The sequence below is a fragment of the Phyllostomus discolor genome, chromosome X, assembly GCF_004126475.2.
Source record: "Phyllostomus discolor isolate MPI-MPIP mPhyDis1 chromosome X, mPhyDis1.pri.v3, whole genome shotgun sequence".
NCBI classification, from domain to species: Eukaryota; Metazoa; Chordata; class Mammalia; order Chiroptera; family Phyllostomidae; genus Phyllostomus; species Phyllostomus discolor.
In genome coordinates, this window is record NC_050198.1 from 11,327,989 (window position 1) to 11,354,108 (window position 26,120).

General features: G+C 43.0%; 1 protein-coding gene across 4 annotated transcripts in view; it reads right to left on the reverse strand.

The window, feature by feature from the left end:
• The window catches only part of PCYT1B (phosphate cytidylyltransferase 1, choline, beta), a 107,842-nt gene that overhangs the window by 17,285 nt on the left and 64,437 nt on the right, over positions 1 to 26,120 (reverse strand). For 3 of the 4 annotated variants that reach the window (XM_036016714.1, XM_028522859.2, XM_028522860.2), the window contains exons 3-7: positions 22,330 to 22,446; positions 14,842 to 14,993; positions 12,899 to 12,977; positions 3,063 to 3,205; positions 222 to 410 (exon numbers count right to left, since the gene is read on the reverse strand). In XM_036016714.1, the coding sequence (XP_035872607.1) occupies positions 222 to 410; positions 3,063 to 3,205; positions 12,899 to 12,977; positions 14,842 to 14,993; positions 22,330 to 22,446 (680 nt within the window). The remainder of the gene's footprint in view (positions 1 to 221; positions 411 to 3,062; positions 3,206 to 12,898; positions 12,978 to 14,841; positions 14,994 to 22,329; positions 22,447 to 26,120) is intronic. The other variant, XM_036016715.1, reaches the window with a different exon arrangement.

The window sequence follows — 26,120 nt, forward strand, 5'->3', positions numbered from 1 at the left end:
CAGAGGCCAGAGCTGGCTTGGGGTACTTTTGGGTAGCATATTGACAGGTAGAGCAGGAACTAAATAAGGAAGTGGCATGACCTTCAAGTCACTCAGGCTGATGGATGCCCAAAGTGGAGGCCACATATTGGACTGAGGTAAGAGACACCCTGGAGTGGTTACATGAAAAGTGGTTACTGAAAACACCCGTCATTACGGGGCCAAATGAAAGAATCACATACCCATGCTCCGTCAGGCCCAAACAGTTCTAGGAAGTTGCCGATGAATTCCCTGGACTTCTCTTCCCACTTCTGAATTAGATCGTGACTCTTTTCTTCCACTCGGTTCACAAATTCCTTTGACCTTTCCTCCACAGTCTTTACCTTTTCTTTCATCTTGTCTACCTGATTCTGAAAGCGGTATTTCTTCTCCTGGTAAAAATTAAGGGGGAAAAATGCATTTATCCGAGAGTGCATGAGAGAGATCAGCATTCACAGTATGGTTATATTTTACTTCAACCTGTGTGTGTTCTTCATCTGAAGAGCCAGGGCATTACCGTTTCCCAGAGCTCGACTGATGGGAAGGTGTGTCTCCCTTGCTGTTAGTCTTGCTGGGTATGTAAAGTGCAGTACAAGTAGTTTTAATATTCTTTCTTTTAAACATCTCAGTTGAATTGACTTATTTAAGAGAAAAACCAAAAATACATATTTACTCTTACTATTGGAGTAGATGTTGGGCAAATTCACCCCCTCAATTCTGCTGAGACTTAGACAAAAGCATAAACTGTACATACAATGGCCACTCAGAGCCTGCCTGAGTCTTCTGTTTTACTGGGCATTGTTAAAACCACTATCAGTTGAAAAAGTGGGTCACTGGCTGGGCCTTAGAATCCATGTATTATACTCAAGTTTTCATTGTAATATTTTCCATTAAGCTAATTGAACTACATCGATTCCCTGGGTGATGAAGAAAGATTTTATCCCAATAGCTTCTCTTGACTGGGACTTTGCTTTTCCTCTGGCCTTATGCAACAGTGCTAGTATCTATGTGCCTGGAAGGCATTGTATGTTACGCAACCCATGTGTCACCTCTAAACCTTGGTTTCCTCATCTGTAAAATGGGATAATTATCATCCTTACCCTATAGGATTACTGTAACAATTACATAACATAATGCATGGAGTGTGCTCTGGCACAGCCTGGCATTTATTAAAAGCTCAGTTGCGTTGTCTGTTTCATTACTATTAAGCAGCATATACATTTAATCCTGTTACCTGATGAGAGTGGTCTCAAAGCCATGAAAATAACATGAGACGGGGGTCTTCCCCTCCATGAAATCATGATACAGTTTCTCCTAAATAGGTAGTAAGGTTTGTTGTTTTTCTTCTCTACATGGGACTGAAGTTCATTTCATATTTCAGAATATTTTGAGGTAACTGTAATATTGCTAAACTGAGTAAAGATTCCCTAGTTTAGACCTTCCAAGCTTAACTGTAGCCTCAGGGTAGGTGTGAGCTCTATGTGCTGCCACTCAGCTGTTTTTAATATATGGTTACTATACCCAGCACTCAGGGCAGAATGTAGTGGCAGAATGGGCACTGGACTGGGAACCATGAGGCGGGGCGGCTGCTGCGGCCTCCCCTCTACTTTGCTTGTGGGACCCTGATCACAGCCCCTCTGAGCTCAGCTTTCCTCGTTTCTAAATGCAGGGACTTGGACTGGGTGACTGACCCTCAGCAGGTTCCTGTCACCTCTGAGGTTCTGTGATTCATCTACATGCCCATCCAACACATTTGACTCCATCTCTGGGCTGAAGCCAGGTTGTCACAGAAAGGCCACAAGAGCATCCTTGCTGACTACACGGTCCCCTAAGCTAAGTGGCTTATCCAAAGGCCGCTTAAAGAGAACGAGCGAGAACTTTTGGAAATGGCATGAGATGCTTGGATGGTTGACTGAATTTAGTTTAAAAGAACAGTTTAATTTATTGAAATAACCAGGGATTTATTCTCTATGAGAATGCCGAATAATCACTTTGAATTCTTTGCAGCCGCTTATTCAGGTGCCACTTGAATCCTACATTTTCCATTTTGTTGTACGATTTGTGTGAAGCCACAGAGCCTGGACTGCCAACCCCCCCACCTCATGAGGGACAACTAATAATCCCTGATTTACAATTAACGAGCTCCTCCTCATTGTGAAGGTACTAGTGGTCAATTTGTGTAAGCTGCTGGATAATTATGGCTATGCGTAATTATAAGCATCTAGTTTTGTAGAAAAATCCCTCTTTAAAAATACAGTATCTATTTTGGGGAGCTGAACTTCTGTAGGGATGGAGAGTTCTTGTTTTAATCAACTACATGGGCTCATCAGAGTCTAGGCAAATGGAGTTGTCCAGACTTGCTAACATCACCTCCAGCAACTGGGCTGCCCTCCTTGCTTTTTAACAGCATGTTTTGCTTGTTTTAAAGATTGTTTTAACAGCTGCTCTATTATTAAACTAACAGCAGCTCAGTGGGAACAATACGGCAGAAATATCCAAGGAAACCAAAGACTTTAGGCTTTATTTAAGCAGCTGTAATTTCTCTGGACAATAAAAAATAGCTGTTAAGGTGTCTAGCAAGCATCTGTAAGGCCTTAATAAAATGAAAAATTTAAAGTGTTAGAACAAGAAAGCATTTTCTCTGGGTTTAGCTTTCTATCGTCTCTCTGAGCCTCCCTCCTTCCCTTTGAGCAGAAGGAAATTCTTGCCTTTCAGGAGGGCAGATCTCCCAGAAACCCTCAACCCGAGTCTATGAGAGCTCTAAAGAGGGAGGTTGGGATGAGGAGAGGGACACAAGGCAACTCCTTTGTAAAATGTGAAACTCACTACCTGTATACCTTGGTTGACTTATGTTACTCCTTTGGACATTGGTTTTTCCATCTGTAAAATGGGGATAATAATAAATCATTGGGTTGTTAGGTGGCTTAAATGAGATGATACATGTAAAACATCAGAAACACTGAGTGGCATATAGTAAGTGCTCAATAAACAGTGGTAGTGCTGTGATGTGGTAGTCCTCAGAAGGTACAAGTTGGCACACTTACATTTATAAAGCTGACATTCAGTTCCTTGGCTGTGTACCCTCTCTGAAGGTTGCGACGGGCATAAACATCATAGTCCCGGACAATTCTTGTGATGATGTCTGATGTTGAGATGCCTTCTGTTCTCTGAGTTGGAACGAACATTCCTGTTCATAGAGTAAAAACAAGACAAAGAGAAAAAATTAAGATGCACTTGGCTGATCCATCTTCTTTCATCCTCCTTTCCAGGGCAAAGGTGTACTGCTGGGTGTGCCAGTGAGGTTTTCATACCTGGCCCCAGCTGACTGTCCAGGCTCTATTCTGTATGCTTCTTTTCTACCGTAAATGCTGAGTGTTCATCCTCCTAGACCTGTTCCCTAGAAGCACCACACACTCACCCAGCTCCTGGCATTTGCTCAGACCCAGCCCTTCCTTTCTGCCTTGAATACTCCTCCCTTGCTCACATCAGCCACATCATTTGTCCTCATCCTGCAGCATCCAGCTTTGAGGTTATGCCTCTGGGAAATCTTTCCTGACACCTCTGGGCAGAATCCAAAACATTGAGGACATACAACGAGAATGGTGCCCCATGCAGTTATGTAGCACATCTTCTATTAACAGAAGTATTTTATTTTATTTTATTTTACCTTCAAAGATTTTATTTCCTTTTAGAGAGGAGAAGGAAGGGAGAAAGAGAAGGAGAGAAACATCAATGTGTGGTTGCCTCTTGCAGGCTCCCTGCTGGGGACCTGGCCCACAACCCAGGCATGTGCCCTGACTGGGAATCGAACCTGCAACCCTCTGATTTGCAGGCCTGCACTCATTCCACTGAGCCACACCAGCCAGGGCCATTAACAAAAGTATTTTAAATGTCTGTCTCCTTGAAGAAAGAGAACATTCTGAAAGCACAGATTATGCCTTGACTGTCTTTGCTTCTCCAGCACCAGGCTCAGTGCCCCTGTATGTAGCACATGGAAGGTGCTCAGTGAATGCAGTCAGTAAGTGAATGGAGAATAACAATTGAGTCAATGACTTAGATCACCGCATCCCCCCTTCTTCCCCAAGGAGATCTGTGGCACGTTATGCTGGAGAAAAGGTGTACTGTTTTTGTTGTCTCTGACCTAAAGACATGCTTGTGGGGTGCTAGATGACTTTATTTCCCTAAGACTGTTCTACTCTCATGGTGACTTCACCACTCAAAGGCCCTTTCATCCAGAATATGTGGGACTGAGTAAAAAAAAAAAAAAGTAGAGGATGTCAAATTCCAAAAGAACTTCCTTACAGACAACTGAAATGCTGTGCTGGCAATTGAGATCTTTCTACCCAGTATGATTACGGCTACTCAGTCAGAGACATCAGGCACGGGATGGCATGATGGATGGAGCCTGGAGACGAGGGGGCTGGGTTCTTGGTTTGTAGACTGGGCAGTTTCTCAAGCTTCAGAAGGCAGGTTACTTAATCTCAGTCTCCAAAGCTCAGAAATGAGGTGGCTAGACAAGACGACCTCGATCTCATTCGTGCCAGTTCCCTCTTCCTCACTCTTCCAGGGGTGTCCAACCTGTGGCCCGCGGGCTGTGTGTGTCCAGGATGGCTATGAATGTGGCGCAACACAAAATCGTGAATTTACTTAAAATATAATGACATTTTTTGTGTGATTTTTTTTTGTGTGAAATTCATGGCTCAAGACAACTCTTCTTCTTCCAATGTGGCCCAGAGATGCCAAAAGGTTGGACACCCCTGCTTTACACCCAATTGCCTTCCAATCACCAATCTACTTCGTACATGTCTCCCCAGTTGACCCACTTTTCTCCATTTAAACCAATCTAACATCTTCTTCCACAGCACCTCAATAGCAGTCTCCAAAGATGCCATTTTTTGTCCCGCCAATTCTCTGTCCACACAGTAAGATCGCAGAGCAGTCTTTCACAATGCAAGTTATATGCCTGCCCAACATCCTTCATGGGCTTTCTACTGTCCTCTGTATTTAGGTCCAAATCCCTAACCTGGCTCTGCAGCAGCTTGTAGCATCTTTCCTGTGCTTCCCTCCAGTCTCATCCCAAACCCTCTCCACCCCCTACACTCCCTGAGCCAGGTCCCTGTGCTACACAGCTGCAGGGGCCCCGTTCTCCTATTCACTGGTGCTGGGCAATGGGTTGAGCCCCTCCCCTTACTCTGCCACACACACACTCCACTTCGTTAATTCCTGGTCATCCATTGGCTTTCACCTGTAGTGTCACTTTCTCAAGGAACTCTCTCAACCCTTGACAGGGTCTTCCGGTTGCTATTTCCCTACCAAGGTCCAACTGCCCTTTTCCTTCAAATATTCCAAGGTCTTTATAAAACAACTTGCTCAAAAAATGTCTTCCCCGCTTGACTATATGCTAACATGAGGGAAGAGACTGCTTGTGTCTCCTCAGTGTCAGGTGACAAGTAGGCACTATAGGAACATCTGTTGAATGAATGACTAGATGGATACTGATCTCTAAGTGCCTTTCCAAATCCAGTTTTCTCTGATTCTGTCAACATGGGTGGATTTTTTAGTCTTTTGGACCCTCCTAGGATGTCTCTTTAGAGCTTTCTTTTGCTATCACTGCACATTCACAGTAGCAGCAGCAGGGGGGCACTGCTGATGTTAGAGACAAAGCATCTGGTTTCTAATATCCTGTGACTCAGAGGACAGAGGTGGGGTTGCCACTAGACCAAAAAATTCTTTTATCATCTTCTGAAAAGGTGGACTCCAGAAAACCAGATGGAAGGCAGAGGCTGCAAATAGCTAAATGCATGAATATAAATAGCACCCAAGTGACTCAGCTGTGTGAGGTGCTTTGGTGGGCGGAGAACTGAGTGACCACTCAGGTCCAGGGGGCAAGGGGAGGGGTCAAATAACAGCCTCACCTTGGTGGGAGCAGCAGGGAGCTTTCTGCTGAGAAGTATGCCCCATCTTTCAGCAGGTAGATATTTCACCCCACCCTCCCTGCTGAAATGTTAAGATTCTCCAGCTATTAATGGACTTCAGCAAATCACTTAGACACTGGTGACATGAGCTCACCCTTGCTTTGAAGCCATAGGATGAGGTCTCTGTAGCTGAAGAACTGAAAGCTGGTGTTGGGGAGAGATTTGCTTTGGCTGGTTGAGAGGTAGGTCTCTGAAAGAAGCCAAGCCCTCTGCTGATATAATGAGGCACCCAGCTTCTTCCACATCCTAATTATTGCTCTGCTAAAAATATTCAGTAATGAGCATGATCAGAGAACCTTTTTTATCGTGCTTTTCAGAATTGCAGCATTTGGTTATAGAGCTATTTTAAGCAGCAGCAAAGCACATGTTAATGAAGGAAACTTTCAACAGTAGTAGGCAATATTAGAATGATGATGAGTAATGTGGACCTTACAGTCTACTTCATTTAAGCTCCATCTTGTCGTCCAGGTTGGCTGCAGGATTTTGACACGTAGCCCTGACAAGCAGAGCAGAGTGCTATGCAGTTTAATTCATGCCCTTGACATCTCTGGCTTCATTTCAAGTGATTTCTGACTTTCAAAATACACCTTCAATATAAAAGCCGAATGTGGATGCCTAGACCATTTCTGAGCATCTTTCTCCCACAATGAATAGCAAGCACTCTGGCTTCCTGTACTGGGGCCCCAGACAGACCTCTGTGAGCCTCTCCCTTGGTAAGAACTCAGCAGAGCAGCTCAGTGGACCACAAGAAAGGGTCCCTGTTCATATGAAAAGTCACACATAGTCTTATGCCTGTGCCCCCAGGGCAAGTGAAATACCACCCAACTATTCAATTTGGAGATGGGAACTGTGGTTGAATTAAACACAGGCACAATTCCCATCCCCTGGAATCTGGGCTAGCCTTAGTGACTTGCTTGTAACAAATCAAATGTGGTATAAGTGACACTGGGTGACTTCCAAGGCTAGGTCAGAAGTGTACAGCTCTTTACATGGCCAGCCCTCCAGATGCCTCCTCTTAAGCCGCATACTCTTGGAGGCCAGCCACCATGCCGTGAGAAGCCCACTCAAGACGGAGCAGCCGTGTGCAGGTGCTCCAGTGTCAAGCCCAACTGAGCACATTGTGGGCAGCCAGCCTCTGTTGCCAGTCACGTAAGTGCCCCATTTGGGGCCTTCAGTCCAGTTGGGGCTTCAGATGATTGCAGCCCCAGCCAACAGCTGACAACAACTGTTTTAGAACCACCCAGCCAAACCCTTGGTGAAACCCTGCCCCACAAAATCACGAGCAAAATAAAGTGGCTCTTTTAAGTCACTAACTGTGGCAGTAATTTCTTGTGCAACAATAGGGTGCTGGATTACTTAGAGTTAGAAAAATGTTGGACCTGTTCCTACATCTAAACAAGTAGACTTGAGGTTTGACTCCCTAAAATCAGAAAGCAACTTTTTCTAAGCTCACTAGAGGTCACTCATCCAGAAGTAAAACCACCACCGAATGCTTCTTGTTCTTGGGGTGACAGAGGAAGTGTCACCCTAGGAAATGTTGATTCAATTAACCCTGGGGGTAACCCTGGGTGAACCAGAATCCTTGGTCTAGATTCTCACTACTCTAGGTCAGGTATATAGACTAGCAGTTTCTAACAGCTTGGGAGCACATCACAAATGGAGACCTTAGGTCCCACCAGGCCCCCTGTCCAAATCTGCACTTTAAAAAGATCCTGCAGGGATCTGTAGGCACATTTCCATTTGACAAGCAATGGTCTCTACCAGGTCCTCATGACAGTTTTGGAGCAGCTAGCTCACAGCTCAGATCTTACAAAGACAAACTGATGTAACTGCTGTATCAGCCAGTTTCTCCCCTTCCCGGACATGGTCCTCAGCAGCCTTGCAAGTCTGAACTGTATTAGGTTTCCTGTCTTGGAACGCCTTTCAAACAAGATCAGGATTTGAGAATGTCAGGCCTCCCATTCTTACCCAATGCTCCTGACCACTGAGGGAGCCCTTTCTAAGAACATGGGGACAGAACTGACCACCAGCCCTGCTGGGGGCTGCATGGAGATTCCCCACATCAAGGGAAGGTAGTTGGAGCTAAGAATCCAATAGACTGCATTTAGCTTTTGACTTCTAAAACAGGCTCTTGTGAAGGCTCATTTTTAAAAGAATAGTTATGAAAGGGAAGGCCTTTACCTGTAGGAGCCAAGCTTCAAGGAGTACAAAAAATTTTTCTAAATCCCAGAAGTGTCCCTCTAATTGTTAAGAACCAAAAGCTGAGTAGACTCAGGGTACAGAATGTTTTACCATAAGTCCCCGAGTGGAGGAGATATGAAATTGACAAGGGGGTGGTTTCCTGCCTCCAGGAGAAAGAAAAGCCCCTCCGGGGTTGAGGGAAAGAGCCCAGACAGGGATCAGGAGACAAACAGCGAAGCCAGAGAACGTGAACAGGGCCTGTCCCATGCCCCCCACTCAGGTTCAAGCCCCAGGGACAGGGAAGAGACCCCTGAGAAAGCCCAAAGCAGAGGATCCAGCACACTGTTTACCTCCAGGAACTTGTGTGGGGAAGTGAGGCCTCAGTAGAGTGTTCTGCGTGACGGGCAAGTCAGGCAGGGTCTGACACTGCTTCCTCCCACTACCTGTGTTTCCTTTGCCCTCCAGGAAATTATGGGGGACATTTTCCAAGTTTCCAGTGACCCCCTCTAGGAAGACTTAAAGTAGCTGAGATTTAAGATCAGCATGACTGCTGAGTGGCATACTAGTAGCACAGGGAGTGAAGGTGGCTGGGGAACAGATGGAGAAGGTAACAGTGTCAGAGGGTTGCAATGGGGGTTTGGTAGCCATAGGGGATGGCTGAGCAGGACCTGATACCCCGAAATCTAAGGTCAGCCAGAACCAGATCTCTATCCTATGACAGGCCAATACGTAGGCCCAGAAAACACCAGGAAAAAAAGGCCAGAGTTGACTCTACATAATCTAAGTGCAAACCTAGAAAAGTCTGAATTACTTCAAATGTTAAGCAGGGTTTTTCCTGGAAACAGGGCCTTCTAAATAAGTTCAGTTACAGAAAATACTTTTGTTCTCTTAGCCAGTTGGTCACTCCTCTACAAGAGACCTGCTGATGGTATTCCCCTGAGTTAGTGGCAGCTAGCTTCATGTGACATACAGAATAAAGCCCAAACCACCCATCCTGCCGGTCTCGACCTCTACTCTCACCTCTGCACACCCTGTACCACATAAACACTGTTGATTTTCTCCAAATATGCTACATTCCTTCATACATTCCTACCATTGGGCATACTTCCCTAGCCTGCTATATATGCCCCATCACAGGCTTATAATATTTTGGTAATAATGAATTATTTATTTCTGGTTCTGCTCTCTCTCAAGGGTTAGGGTTTATCTTATTCATATTTGTATTCCATTTCCCCTCCAACAACTGCTGGCTTGGAGATGCACTCAGGGGATTCTTGGGTTAACCAATGAGAGTCAGAACCATCCAAAGGTGAAACAGGCTGTGGAAGCAGGGAGCTCCCCACCCCATCGCAGGAGATGGATAAGCATCAGGTCTACCAGATGCTGACAGTGATGCCAAGGAAGGGATAGGAGAGTAAGTTAGTGACTCTCAGGGGCCCATCCTACCTCAAGAATCTGAAGGTCCATGAGGAGTACCAGGGAAAGGCTGGAGTGGCAGGAGGGTGAGGGTGCCGGATGGTGGAACCAACCTGGGTTGAGTTCCAATGGCCCCTGCGAACAGGGAAGATAGCTCTGATGGCAAATGTCAGCAATGTGGGCAGCTCAAGTATAATGTATATTAGGCTTCTTGAAATCCCTCAGTAAAGCATATGGTAATTCACTAGAGTATCTGTATCAGGCCAGATCATGGTTTAATGTATATAGGAAGGTACGCATGGATGCACCTACAGTGCCTATCCATGGGATGTATGACAATAAGCAAAATAGCAAAAAATAAACCGAGACATTAAAAATCTCCTTCTGCACCTACCTCTAGATAAAATACCAGTTCCATACTCTTCCCTGCTCCAAGATTCTCATGCAGCAATAGGCCGACAGGAGGTTTATGGAAGGACGTCTAATGATGGAAGGGGATGGAGAAGCTGAGTAATTCAGGTTACTATACCGCCCCCTCCATCTTGGACATCTCCATTTTTAGGGCCAGAAAAGCCATCTGACCCTATAAGAGGATAAAAGTAATTACCTTTTCCCCATCTGTCTTTTTGAGTAATCCAGATGGATATAATCTGGGGAGGCAGGGTATTTTCAAAATCCCAGCAATGACTATTTTAATTCTTGGGTGATTATTTTAAACTCTGCAACATTGACGAAAAACCTCAGCTCAGAAAAATGACAAGTACTGGGTAGTGAGTGTACAGCAGAGCCTATTTTTCCATTATACATTTGTCCCCCCAAAGTACCTAAAATTTGTGGTTTATATTCTTGCCTGTTACAATTAGAGCAACACAAAGGCAAATTCAAAGATATAACTTTAAAGCTTTTTCATTCAGATTACAGTCACCTTTGAAACCAATCAAATGGCAAACCCTTCCATCTCTCACTGAGATTCTGCTGGGCTGTGAGGCTATGATGGTTGGGAGTACTATACTTGCTTTATTGTGGTGGTCTGAAACTGAACCTGAAGGATCTCCAACATCTGCCTGTAATTTTTGTGGTCAGCATCTCCTTCAATAAAGGTGTGTGTGAGGGACTCAGAGCCAGGAGACAAATGAAAAGCAAATAAACTGGATGCAAAGGTCCATATAATTCAGGCCAAAATATCACCCTTATATATAAATAATAGGAACAATCCCACACAATAGAACTGTGGCAAATTATCTAAATGGCTCCATTCCCCATGTGTTGGGAAGGCTTCCATCTTAAGCTAACTCCTCATCATAAAACTCCATCTAACTCCATAAAAGCACCCTTGTTCCTCCAGCATTAATGCACACTACACATGTACCAGGCACTGTGCTGGGGATACAAAACTGGAGGAGATATGGCTGTGGCCTGTGGCACTTCATTCTAGCTAGGGACGCACACCAAGAAACCGTTGGGATGACATGAGAAGGAAGCTGAAAGGGAAGTCCATGTGCAATGAGTGTCCAAGGCAGGCTGGGGGGAGCATGTCTAAGCTGGCTCCTCACCTGAGCCTGGAACAGGCATAGAAGCTTAGAGGAACGGCATTCCTAGCCCAGAGAACAGCAGAGTAAAGGAACTCAACAGGGTGTGCCTGGACCATAGGGTCTGTGGAAGGCAGTGCAGAGAGCCCAGACTGGTGAGATGAAGAGGTTGCGCAGGGCCAAGGGAAAGAAACTGACAATAAAACCCAAGAGTGGCCAGAGATACCAAAAGGCAATTAGAAGGTCCCAGAGGTGTCCCACAAGTGGTGGACAAGAACACCTAAGAAAGGAGAATGGCCAGCATGGTTGTTATGCCCGGACGAGGACTGAAATGAGGCTCCTGGATTTGGTGGTTCAAAGGTCATTGCAGAACTGAGGAAGGATGGACAAAAGTCAGACTGCAGGTGACTGAGGAATGACAGGAAGGTGCACCTGAAACTTGCCTGGAAAAGGAGGCCGGAGAAGGATGTGGCTGGAGAAGGAGGGAAGAGGGAGTGTAGAGGAAGGATTTGGGTTTGTTTCGTTTGTTTTTATAGACCTCCCCATGATGGCAAGCTGAGAATAAACTACTAGAAAGTGAGAACCTTGGATAGCAAAGAGAGGAAGAAGAATGAAAGAAAACAGGCTCCAGGGAAGGGAGAAGGTAGATTCAGATCAAGAGGTTAGCCTGGGACAGAAAACAAACCCCCCTTTCTCAGGATGCAGGAGGGGAGGCAAGAATGCATGAGTTACAGATAAATTGGTTGCGGGGGGGAAGAAGAGGGGATAAGTATCACCAAGGAGCCCCAAGAATCCTACTGAGACTAGAAACCACAGATCTGTTACGAAGCTCTAGCAGTGATCCAGCAGCACAGCAGTAGGAACACAGAACCTGATGAAGAAATTAATTCCAGGGGGTCTGCAAGAGAAGGAAACCCAATTCTCCGTCTCCCCCTCCCCAAGAACACCCTCGAGTTGACCTGTCTCTGACCTAGACAGAAATGCTTAGTGACAAACAGGACAACTTCCAAAGTTCAGGCACCATGTCTGCCCTCCACAACACTTAACAGCTTCAAGAAGAAAATATATTACCTAAATCTACAAATATTTATCCCTTCTTTTTTGGCCTCTGCATGTGGTACCTAAGGATATTATCATGTGACAAGATGACATGGCAGGACTGACTTTGCAGATAAGGAGTCCTGGTCGTTAATTAGCCAGTTATCTGTCTTCTTCTGGAAGGGACTTTCTTGGGAGTATAAAATAATTTTGTTGTGCTCTGGCTGGCATAGCTCAGCGGATTGAGCGCGGGCAGCGAATCAAAGTGTCCCAGGTTCGATTCCCAGTCAGGGCATATGCCTGGGTTGCAGGCCATGACCCCCAGCAACTGCACATTGATGTTTCTCTCTCTCTTTCTCTCTCCCTTCCCTCTCTAAAAATAAATAAATATTTTTAAAAATCAAGCATTTATTTCTAAAAAAAAATTAATTTTGTTGTGAGGACTTCATTGTGAGTAAGGAAAATGACTGCCCCTCCATAAGGTCCTGTGATTTTAGTCTGATGAACTTTAAAATCAAGCCTCAAACCGGAAGTTGAGTACTTTGGGGCTCAGGTTAATTCCTATATAACTACCTAACCAGTAGCTGCACCATTTGGCATATGTGAACAGTCTTGTAGAGGCTACCTGGGGGACCTCTGAAATTCCAACACCTGGTATGTGTACACTGCAGGTCTAAGGCAGATGTTTCATTAAACCTGCTTAGTGTGCCACAGTGGACAGGGGTGCCCAGAACTCCTCACCTGCTTCCTTTATGTGCTTGTAAACATCATCAGAGCCAGCAGAAGAGTACGGAATATCATCATGGGCCACAAAGTCAATCTGTTGGAAAGAGAGAAGAGTATGTCACCACTGGGGTGGAATTTAACTCATCCTAAAAACTGGTGTCCCCTTCCAATGGCACCTCCATTTTCCCAGTTCACATAGGTCCCAATCACCTTGGAATTGACCTCATTTCCTCTTTATTGCTACTACAATAATCTAGGATTATTGATACCAACTTGTAGCTGGCCTTCCTCACTGCAGGCTCCTTTCCAAGCCATCCTTCTGTCTCATGGGGGATCCTCCTTAACCAGAATTATCTCTTTGTCATCCTCGTGCCTGCTGATCTCTACCAGTTCCCTGTTTCCTACCACATCAACTAAAAACATCTTTGCCGAGCTTTCACAGCTCTTTATAACACAGCTACACTCCACCTTGAGAGGTAGTTTGGAGTAGCAATTTAATTTGCCTGGATATGATTCCTGCCCCACCACTTACAAGCTATATAACTTATAAATCAGTGGTATCAGTTAAATCAGGATTTCTCAACCTTGGTACCAGTGACGTTTTGAGCTGATAATTCTTCGAGGGATTCTGTCCTATGCACTGTAGGATGCTCAGTAGCACCCCTGGCATTTACCCACTAGATGCCAGTAGCACCCTTCTAGTTGTGACAGCCAAAAATGCTTCCATGCCTTGCCTAATGTCCTTTGGGGGCAAACCTGCCCCCACTTGAGAATCACTGGATTAAATGATATATTATGTAGAAATGTTTAAAAGTAATAACTGGTACATAGTAAGTACTCAATAAATGTTGTTATTATTCTATTCTTAGTACTCAAACTTAGTTCCTCCTCCTGTGCAATGTATAATGATAACAACAACTGTTCAGGGTGGGTAGTCATGGCATTGAATATGATTTGTGTAAGAGCAAAGCACTTAGCACAGGGCTGGGCACATGGTGAATACTCAGTAAGTGGCAGCCGTCATCACCATCATGAGTCTCCCCATAATGCCTAGCACAAGTTGAATATATAATAGATGCTTAGTAAAAATGTGTTAGTGATTGCTAGAAGTAAATCATATTGTAGCTCTTCCTTTTTCTTTTTATTCTCGCTGGGAAATTGTCTCCTCTGCTATTACCAATGCACATTTATCAGTGTGCTCTATTCTCTTCTGCATCGTGAATTTAAAAATAGACAAGAAAACTCTTAGAACAGCTTAATCTTATTTTTTTGTGCTGCTTATAAAAGGAAAGAATAGCTCCTAATGTGGGGCTGGTAGGGAGATACAAAGCACATAATTTGATGCAAATCAAAAGAATTTCTCATGTTTTCAGCTAATACAAATCTTATATCAGTAGGAGCCTCAGGGTCACAAAATCATAGACATACAGTTCTTTCCTTAAAGGCTGACCCCTGCCCTTCTGGATAAGATGTGTGTTCATTTGTTCCATGAAAAATAATGCCTGCAAATCTATAAGCACAAATAATGACAGTGCAGCGGCTGCTGCTGCTGTTGACGATGACAATGATGACATTTCTGGAGCTCTTGCTATGAGCCAGCCACTGTTTCAAGGGTTCCACTTAGATGAACTCATTAGATCCTCAAAACAGCACCATGAGGAAAGCACCAATATCACCCCATTTTACGGTTTAGGTAAATGAGTTCTATATTTCGCTCAAGGTTAGGGAGGGATTAGAGGCCGCACCTAGACCTGGTGGAGACTCTAGCTCCAAAGTCCACAGTGAAGACGTGAGAGGGTATCAGTCCCTAGGATTGGGCAGAAGAGAGGTGCTACATCAAGTGACACCAAATGACAGCTGCTTTTTTAGAAATTGGAAGTGACTTTGGGCTTTCTGGATATTGGCTGCAGAGCCAGACTCCCAGTTCTGCTACTTAGAGAACAAGAAAGAATAAGTACCTTGTGTTTTTCCAAAAACTCAGGTGTGAGTGTCCATGGAGCATCTCTAATGACTTCATCTACATAGCGGCAGTGTCTGAGAGCTTCGTATCGCTCGGCTTCATTCATCACAGTGAAGCCTTTGAATTTGTGGGTAAGGTTATCACTGCAAACTGAAACAGACAAGCACATTAAATGCTGCACGCTGGCCCCAGCCCTGCTCACAGCCATCCAGTACAGACATGGCTTCTTTTTTAAAAGATTTAATCTTTATTGTATTTTTTCCAATCACCATTTAGTCCTTATACCCCCCTCCCGGAGCAATCACCACCCTGCTGTCCATGTCCATCAGTCCTTCCTTCTTGCTCAATCCCTCCCCCCCCAACCTCCCCCCGCAACTAGCTGTCATCTGCTCTCCATCTATGAGTCTGTCTGTTTTGCTTGTTAGTTCAGTTCGTTCATTAGATTCCACATATGAGTGAAATCCTATGGTATTTCTGTTAAAGGAGCTCAGTCTCGCTAGGTGCTTTGCATAATCAAACTCAGTTTTTAACAGGAACAAAGGATCAGGAAAGCAAAGCAAGCTGAAATTCACTAGCACTCAGAATTTCATTTTAGTGCTAATTACAACTGCATTCTTCACTATGGCTTTTATTAAAGCTGTTCTCCACACTACTAATATGACCTGCATTATCTTTTTATTTCCCTATCCCACCCTTCAGTGAAAATGAGTATTTAGAAACACAATGATCAAAGAGACAGAGAAGGGAGAGAGAAGGAGCCAAGAGGCCTGAATTATAGAAGGTTTGAACAGTCAGTTCCAGTTCCTTTACTAGACCATTGTACTTAATAACCCAAGTGTGACTCACGTGCATGGGCACGTGCACAAGCATACCTCTGTTCCCTGGACTGAGGACCAGTCACTACACATCTAGCCACACAGTCAAGAGGACAAAGTCATGAAATACAAGGTCTGCTCAGCAGAGCCTGTCCTTCCCACATCTCTTATCCTCCCTGGATCTCAGGTTCATTCTGAACCCTCAAATGGAGCCGGTAACAATGTCCACTATCAGCCTTGGAACGGATTTTTTTGAGGATTTACATAAAAGTGCTTTGAAACAAATGGAACAATAAATACTATTCATTATCCTATCCAGAATATATGTTTTCATTGGCAAAGGCAGCTTTCCAGAGCTTAACTACATGTCAGGAAGAAATGTCACTGTGGGCACAGTCCCCATTTACCAGCACCCCAGGAAGGGTCTTGCTGCAGTGAGTCAGACTACCTGACTGCTTCTTCAGATGAATTTTTTTTCTTTAAGGTGTTATGTACAGACAATACATTTACAAATTTTAAGTGTATACGATATGATTTTAGAACAAACATGCGATCCTTTTCTTGGAACCAAATCATGACCCACCTTCAGGACCAAATTTGGCCTCAGAGCTAACAGTACAGCCAAGGGCCACACCCTGGATCCTTGGAAAAGCTCCTGGGTCACACCCTCCACCTCCAAACCGTCAGCAAAATTTCTGGCCCTGCCTTCCCAGTGCAGCTAGAAGCCATATTCTTTCTTACCACCTTCACTGCTCCGGGCCCATTCACCATCTCTCCCAAGGCTTACTGTAGTGGCCTCCCAACTGGTGTCCTGATTCCGGCCTTACCCACCTCCTGTTCTCATCAGCCAGAATGATCCCCTTAAGACCTCTTCCCAGGTTCAGGACTCTTCTCATTTACCCCAGAGTAAAAAGCTAAACTCCTCCAGAGATCACCTGGCTCCTCCTACAAAATCCACACCTCCACCCATTCCTTGCCTCTTTGACCATATCTCTCTTTTTTAAGATTTTATTTCTTTATTTTTAGAGAGGGAAGGGAGGGCAAAAGAGAGAGAGAGAGAAACATCAATGTGTGGTTGCTAGGGGCCGTGACCTGCAACCCAGGCATGTGCCCTGACTGGAAATCGAACCTGCGATGCTTTGGTTCGCAGCCCGTGCTCAACCCACTGAGCTACGCCAGCCAGGGCTTGACCACATCTTTTATTTTGCCCCAGCCCCTGGTTTCCTTCTTGTTTCCTGAAGCCACCAGGAATACTCTTCCACAGGTCAGGGCTTCGCATTTTCTGTTCCCCAAATCTGGAACAGTTGCATTCCAGATATCCACAGGGCTCACTCCCTGTCCTCCCTCAAGTCTTCCCTGACCACCCTATTCTAAATTGCAATCCTGCCACCACCCCTGGCAGTTCCTGTACCCTTGCACTGGACTTCTTGCCATGGTATTCATCATCATATAATTGTCTTATTTAATTGTGTTTATGACTTGTGTTCCTTTACTAAAATATAATGTCCCAGAGGATGGGGCCTTTCTCTTGTTTCATTTTCTGGTGGCCCATAGTAGGCTCTTAATAAATATTTGTTGAATGAATGAACAGTGTCTGATACATATGGATGCTCAGTAAATATTTACTATGATTTACAATAATAGATATATATTTATCTGCAGGCATGTTTCAATACTGTACACGCAACTAAGAGACTAGTGTGTCTCTAGATACACATAGGTATGCCTATATATCTCCTATACATACTTTCTGAGATACTGTATAGCCATATACAGAATATAATACAGTACAATAGAGAAAACAGTATAGTGGTGGTTTATATTACTGAAACACCATCAGCCATGTGGCTGGCTTGAAAACCTTGATGAGTATCAGAACCACCTAAAGACTTGTTAAATAGAAAGATGACTGGGTCCCACTTCCCAAGATTTTGACCCAGTGGGTGCTACAGTCTGAATGTGTTGCCCCAAATTCATATGTTGAAATCTTATCTCCCAAAGGCAGTGAAATAAAAGGTGGGTCCTTCAATGGTACATAGTGAGGGTGGATTGGTGCCTTATAAAAGAGGCTCCAGAGAGCTCCTTAGAACCTTCCACCATGTAAGAAAACAGCCAGAAGGTGCCGGCTATGAATCAGGAAGAGGGCTTAGCAGGAGACCATGTTAGCACCTTGATCTTGGGCTTCCCAGAACTGTGAGAAATAAACTTGTTGTTTTTAAGATACGCAGTTTACGGTGTCTTGTTATAGCAGCCCCAATAGACTAAGACAGTGGGTCTGAAGTGGGGCGCAGGCAGCTCTGTTTTTGACAACCTTCAGGGAAGATTCTGATGCATGCAACATTTGAAAGCCCCTGAAGCATATTATGAATATCGTGAGTAAAGAGCCCAGCCTGTTTTGAATCACCCACCATGCCAGCTGTCGGGGGAGGCAGGGAGTAAGGCCATAATGACTGTTATGTATTGATTTACTGGCTGTGTTAGCTTTTGACTCCATAAACAGGAATCATTTATCGGCCAAGCTGTACAATTTAAAAATTGATCTAAGACTTTAAATGTTCTTTTAGGACTTTACTAAAATACTACCTTCAGAATCATATTGAGCAGAAATGGATTTCAGATCCATCAGTTTTCTATTTTAAACAACACAAAACTAGGCCAGATTATATTCCACTGCCACCCCCCTTTTGAATGTGCACCTGAGCAATTTGGTATAACTTCTAGATGACCGAGATAATGGCCTCCTGACAGAGCGCAGAGAAAACCAACATCCTGTTTATGCCAATACAGGGTCCTATTTTCATATCCCAGGAGTGACCTCAAGAAGCAGCTGAACATGCTGACCAGTTATTGTCTAAACATTAATTACACCCAGAGCAGCACTGTTATTCTTGAGTCTTGGCAAATGCACTCTGACAACCAGATGGAGAACTCTGAGCCATGGTGTTCCATGGATGAATTCACTGAGCAATCTGGGAGCTCATGCTGCAGCTAACCTATCCTGGCAGCTCCCTGTGCTCAAAATAAAATATTGCTGGTACCTCTAGACTTGCTGGTGGTGATCACTTCGTAAGTTTCATACATGTCTAATCACTATGCTGTACATCTGAAACAAATACAATATTGTATGCAATTGAACTGTACTTGAAGATGTATTTGTTTTTGGAAAATTTTTTTAGATTAAAAAATATTACCGGTACCCTCAAGAGAAAAAAAAAATAAAATAAGGGTTGAACTTTGGATTTGGTTTGGGTTCTAATCCCAGCTCTGCTACTTGGGAAAGTTAAACTCTCTAGGCCTCAGTTGCCTGTCTTAAAACATGGCAAAGTTTTCAGAATTCAATTTGATCATCAGTACAAACAGAGAGCCATGCTCAGTAATGTTTATCATTTATTAATAGCAGTAGAAATACAGGACCATTGACGGCAATACTCATTTGTGTTTGGAGCTATGTCCTTTCCCTGCCCCCACTCCAAGCAGGTGCCTAGCCCCTTACTACAAACTCCCCCACAGAAGCTGTGAAGTTCAAGCTGTTGGCAGATAGCTTGCCATTCTGGCTACCATTTCCCTTAAGTCAGAGATCCTTGGAGGAAATTCTGTTATGAAGAAGACACAGAGACAAGATTCCCCCAAATGAGGAAGAGACCAAAGGTCTGAGGAGCCCACAAGTGGCATGTGCCAGAAGCAGAGCCTCTGGGAATGAGGGACATGCTGCCCTGAGCACTGGGGTTCCAGCTGGACACAGACCACGGGTGCCTCACCTTGCTCAGTGGACCTGCTCCCTTCTAGTTATTCCATTGGTTTGGATGAGGAGTGCAGTGCAAAAATCATGCTGCGCTGAAGACTGGAAAGCCCTCTCCTGTTTCAGTAAATGTTTTGAAATTTTGTTTGACTCTAGGGAGCTGAAGTCAAACACAGACTGAAACTGAATTTCCTACTAGTCAGGCAAAATAGAGTCTTAGAGGAATATTTCATTTCAATTCAAATACAATAGAGCATAAACCCTTATTTATGAAGTAATGTTTATGTCTACTATAGTACAAGTGGTATTAGGTTTATTATTATTTTTTTATTCCCCTCCCATGAGGCATTCAACCAATGAATGCATAAATAAGTGGCATAGAAATTGTGTCTCTCTCCCTTCTCTAAAATCAATTAAACGTTTTGAAATTAGAAATGCAGGTATTATAATCATAGTGCAAAATCATGGCAGTTTGTAGTGTATGTTACTGCCTAAAGTTGAGAAGTAAATTGTACTTCCAGCTATCACAGTTTCTGGTTTCTGAATCAATTATTTCTGCCAAATACCAAGTATTTCAAGCAAGTGTTTGTCCATGCACTTGCCCAGACCAGAGGACTGGCTAAGTCCTCACTCCACCCAGGGGAATTCCTACAACAAACCTGCCTGCAGATGTAAGGGGGCCCACAATTAATAGAGCAGGTTCTTTCAACTCCTCATAATTGTTTATTTGCTAACTGCACACATATGATCAAGAGCCAGCCTTTCAACCACAGAGTATCTATTCATAAAGGGCTCCCTAACTGTCTTCACTATAGAACTGTCTGCCATTAAGTGAGTTTGTGCTACTCAGGAAATACAGTCCAAGACAACGAATGGTCTTCAAACTAGGGCACACATACCCCTGAGGATACACAAAGACTTTTCAAGAGGTTATCCAAGCACAGGGAGCTGTAAAGGGATTAATTTCCAGATCAACTTCCAAGGGGTGCTTTCCTAAAATTAACAGGCTCAAAAAAGCCTGTGTCCAAAACCATGTTTATCCACTTTACAAAAGAAAGGCACCATGCAAACCTCACTATGTTGCATCGCAAGGGGTGGGGAATTAAGACTTCAGGCCAAACCAAATGGAAACCTTTTTAAATAACTATTCAAAGCACCATGAACCTATAAAAGCTGCCTGTGTTGCACACAATTCTGATACAGGTGAAGCTGGATCTTAGAAACGAAATACGGTTGCCAGGAGAATAGGCAAATTTTTGCCTAACAACTTTGCCTCTTCCTTCTCCTAAGTATTGTCAAAGGATAAGGATCTCAAGTGATTCAATTCAGGAACTCAGAGCAAAATAAGCACTGGAAAAAATACTGAGTACTGAAAATTACTTTTTAACATAGTTAAGGGTAAACATGTTTTTCCAGCTCATCTCAATACTCATAGAGAATCATTTTTAATGGAATTTATTGGGGTTACATTAATTAATAAAATATAGGTTTCAGGTGAACAGTTCTACAATATGTCCTCAAACTCTGAGTTCTCTGAGGACATAGTTCATGGCTTCATCCTCAGTGTACAGAAGAATGCCTGCCTCATAATAGAATCTCAATAAATAGTTGTTAAATGAAGGGATTATTCAGTGAATCAGTGAACTCATTGTTGCCTAATGACCTAGATAGTTGCTAATATTAATTTACTGCTTTTTCCAACTTACAAGAGTATATGGAAAGCTGCAGGTTTCCTTTGTCCTTACCTTTGGTGTGATAACTCAGGGCCATGGCGAGTGTTCCTGTTAAGTGTGGCCAACACCTAACTACCTCCAAATCTGAGTCACCAAAATAACCAAAGCCCAAATACCGCAGAGGTCTCCCTAGGGTCCCAGCAGCTTAGGACCAGACTCCAGGTAGCAGTAATCTTCCTCAAGATAAAGGGAGATGAACAAGGGCTGGGTTCTCTGCCTGCCCCAGGTCCTCTCTGCACGACTTGTCCAGTAACCACTGCCTTTTACTGCCTCTTCCTTTGGGAAAGAATTCCATTCGATAACCACATGGTCACCATCCTCAGCAAAATCTATAGATGGGTTCCTCTTAAACATTCAAAAAGTAGTTTTAAACTTGCAGAAGACAACGAAATACAAAAAAAATACCCAGATACATAGTCTCTTATCAGCATCTTTATCTGCACAGCAGTGGCCTAAGAGTTGATGGTGTGTGATTCATGTAATGCCACAAAAACTGCTCACAGGGAAAGGATATGCTGCTTTCAGAAGCCACAGAGGTGAGATACAGGTTTTCCTAGTCCCTTTTACCCAAGTTGAAATCTGTAGGCCTTCTGGGGAAGGAACATTTCATTCCACATATAACCTCCCTTCTCTTTGCACACGTTTATGCAGTCAGTCTCTTCACTGTGAACCAAGATTACTTGGGTACATAAATCTCCATTTCTTTAACACACTGTACATAAATTCAACTAATTGGGGCTGTTGTAAGCCACTCATGTTAACACAACATCATCCTAAGTGCTGTGGGTCACACAAAGTAAATAAACGATGACCTTGTTTACCCTTCATCATTCTGAACCCCTTTCAGCTCTCCAAGATTTGACATCTGAATAATATTGCTTTTCTCCTAACCCTCTAGAAAACTTTAGAAACATAAATTGGATCATGTCTCAAACACAAGAAGAAAGGCATTAATAGAAACCATGAAGCAGTTACCCTCTCTCTTTCTGGGGATCAGTGATGTATAAATCACATGATGTAATTTCTCCTATTGTTTTTTAAAATGTTTTACATTTCAGACAGTGAACATGTGAGTCAATAGGGAATACACTGGGAGCCTTAACCACATGAGAGTTTAATGATGAGACTCTGAAAGGGATTCCTTTCAGGAAGCACATTATAAAGGAGTTTTCTAGACAAAAAGAAAATGTACTTCTTACCTCCTACCAACAAGTAGCTGTTGGGAAACAGTGTTTTTGCTTGCATAAGTGCCCTTGCATGGCCTGAATGAAAGAGGTCAAATATTCCATCTGCATACACTCTGACAGGTCTGTCAACTGTCGGAGAAAGAAAATATCATTAACAGAACTGCAGAATAAGAAATCCCTGTTACCTGATTCTTCCATCAGTGTAGCAGCATAGGAAATTTTATCTGGATAAAACACAAGGTCATGTACCATCAATTTCCTATTAGTGCAGGAAATTAATTTTACAAAGAGGTTCTTCTGAGGACATTAAAAGAGAGTAAAAACATAACAAAATTAAGACTGGCTCACAGTAAGAACACATATTATTAGCTAATAGGAAAGACAAACACAGAGCACTGGGGAGTTCTCTTGACCCAGAGCGAAGTCTCAGGGGTCAGAGCAGGCACATTCAGACAGACCAGGCATAACCAAAGGGTTGGCGGAGTCAGCCCAGTGGGCATATCAAGGCAGGAGCAACTGAGGAGCTCAATGAAAAGGACAAATGACTTGAGCCTTGAGTCTGGCAGTCCTGGATGAAGACCTCTGAGTCCTGTTCCCCAAGGCAGTTACATACACCTTTATGCCCAACTCCAAGTCACACTGGTAGCTAGAAATCAGCCTTGGTAGGAACATTTACCTACAGAAATTGGCAAATGTTAGAAATCAGGGCTTATGTCTCCCTGGAGGGCTGATTGTTAAACATTTACCAACATACTACTGCACAAGGATCACCCCCTAGCCTCTTTGGTAACATGAGAGACGGGAGGGGAAACACATGCCCCCAAGGAGAGGAGAATCAGAGGACAAAAGTTACATGTGGTGGGGTGGAGCTCAGGCTGGGAGGCAAGCAACCAACACTACAATCTTCTCTGAGGAGAAAAGTCAAGAGTAAAGAGGCCACAGCAGACACTCTCACAATGGCATACAGAGCTCTGGGAAGTGCCTTTCCATGAGGAAGGACACACTTCACCACAGCTCTCTGGAAGCCAGGAGACTGAGCTGGAAAATGCAGGATGACACTTTTGCTGAGCCCGCACAAAGACCTATCCCCTCAAATCAGAGGGAGACGTTGGGGGACGCAGGGGCTGGGTGCCAAGTTTTACACAATTCTGGACTCTCACCGAAGGAACCACAAAGTGAAAAGATAGCAAACTACAAGCTAAATGTGGCAAACTGAACACACACATCTCCACTTCCTGCCAAATACCATAAGAATTACAGAGAAAAATATTCAAAAGGTATAAGAAATGAAAAGGCAATGACAGTGAGTGAAAGATGTCTACAACATTTTGGAAAGCTGATTGTCAAGTGCTGAGTGTCTACCGGAAGCAAGACTCCGGGGTGGGGCAGATGGGGAAAAGGACTGCTGGTTTATTTCTTTAGAAGCCTAAGAGTCTTACTGATTTTTAAAACTATATGCATGTATTATGTTGATGCTATAAAATAAAATTTAAGGAAGCAATCAATGCAAACTTCAGCTGAGTGATCTTTAAGACTTAGATTTAAAATTGTGATTATTTCTTAATGTAGTACAACCTCATTAATTTGGAATTTAAATTAGAAGAAATGTTACATTAATAGATTCGGATGGTAAAATGTTTCTAATAAATTAAATTTCTCTAATAAAAATACTGGAGGCTTTATGTAAGATAGGGGATTGCAATTATTTCCAATTATACACCATTTTGAACAAACAGAATTGCCTTCACAGGATTATCCTGTATTCTAAATAAAGCACAGTAAATAGAAAATGCTTTGAAATAACAAACTGCCTAATGAGGGATCCTTGGTTTCAATGCTCTTATTCAATTTGAATTCAATTGAGGAAAATTTGTTTTAAGTTATAAACCCCAGGGGAAAGCAGATGGCAGTTTTACAGAACTTTTTCTTACTGATTCAAAGGTGATCAAGATAAATGGATTCAAGAAGCAAGGAAGAAAGAAAAGTAAAGAATGGTGACATAATTATTGAGAAAAAGGCCATTTAGTACATCTTTTAAGAGTATTTGTGGAGCTGATTTTGCAATAAGTCCACTTTTACAACTATAATGTGTCAGCAATTTCTAGATTGGGAAACTCTACAGGACCAACAGAAAGGGGGGAGAAAAAAAAAAGGAACTCTGCCTCTTCAACAAATAAACTTGAAGAAAAAAAGAGGAAGAGAGATGGAAGAGGGACCTGCAGATTAAGAGAGATTTAAAAGACATATAAACATATTGTAATGTATAAACATTATCTGGATTTCAGTTCAAACAAACTATAAATAAATGATATGACAACTAGGAATTTTAATATTTGATGATATTAAAGAATTACCGGTAATTTTTTTAGGTGAGATAATGGTCTAGAGAGAATGCTTTAAAAACAGTTACTATCATACCTCAGTACTCACTGGGTTCAGCGCTCGTCAAAGCCTGTACCCGTCACATTTTGACGAGAAAAAAATGTTTCAGCGCTCGGTGCTTGCTCAGGACTCATCGGTTTCGGCACTTGTCATGACTTCCAGAACAAATTAATGACGAGTACTGAGGTATCACTATTTTATATACAGACACACAAATATATAGATGAAATTATAGGAAGCCCTATTCAAATAATTCAAGAGGGAAGAATAGATGGGACAATACTGACCATGGTTGTGGTCACAACTAGGTATGGGTGACAGACTCATAAGTGTTTATCATATTGTTTTATTTTTGTGTATGTTTGAAATTCTCCATAATAAAATTTTTAATAGAATGTGCCTTTTTCTAGTTTGTATGTTTCTGTTTTAATCTTTTCCTTGAAGTTTCTCTGGCCATCCTTTTAGGCATCTGGGCATCTATATTGGGAAGCAGTGGCTGGTGAAGCTGGGGTTTGACAATTATCACAAGTAGGAGCACAGCTACTCCATAGCCACAGTTTAGAGACCTTAAGGTGGCTCCCAATGATCTCCGCCTGTGCTGTTCACACGTTTGTGTGACCCTCTCCCTTTGAAGTGTGAGTAGAACCTGTGACTTGTTTGTAATGAATAGAATCTAGCAAAGATGATAGATAGTACTCCCATGATTATGTTACAGGATATATGACTTCATATTGCTAGCAGACTCACTCTCCCTTGGTGGCTTTGAAGAAGGAAGCTGCTGTGTTGTGAAAGGGCCTATATAGAGGGCCACATGGCAAGGAGCTGCAGGTTCCTCTAGGAGCTGAGGGTGACCTCTGCCTGACAACCAGCAAAAAGCTAGATCCTTTGTCTCACAGTTGCAAGAAAATAAATTCTTCCAACAACCTGAGACCTATCACCAGTCAAGCCTCCAGAGAAGAACTGAGCTCTGGGTGACACTTTGAATACAGCCTTGTGAGACCCTGAAGCAGAGGCCTCAGCTAAACCAGGCTTGGACTTCCGAGCCATAGAAATTATGATGTAACAAATGTGTATTGTTTGATTTGTTATTTTTACCAAAATACATATTGTTCTGCTTGTAGTAACCTTTTGTTAATTGCATAAAATCATGTTTTCTTTTTGCCATTTAAACATTATCATACAATTCTATTCTGAAGGACGTTCATGAAAAACAAAGCAAAACTAAAAATTCACAACCTTCATTACCTAGAAGATGTCATTTAAAGAAAAAAAGTGTCATTTAAAGAAAAAAGAGGGGCTTTCTTGCAAACTTTTTCACAAGTGTCCCCTTTTCTCCTTAAAAAGGAACGATTTCTCTTTTTTGAGTATTTTCGTGTTTTAATATGTATAACCTTTTTAATATTAATGATACCTAGTTGGAA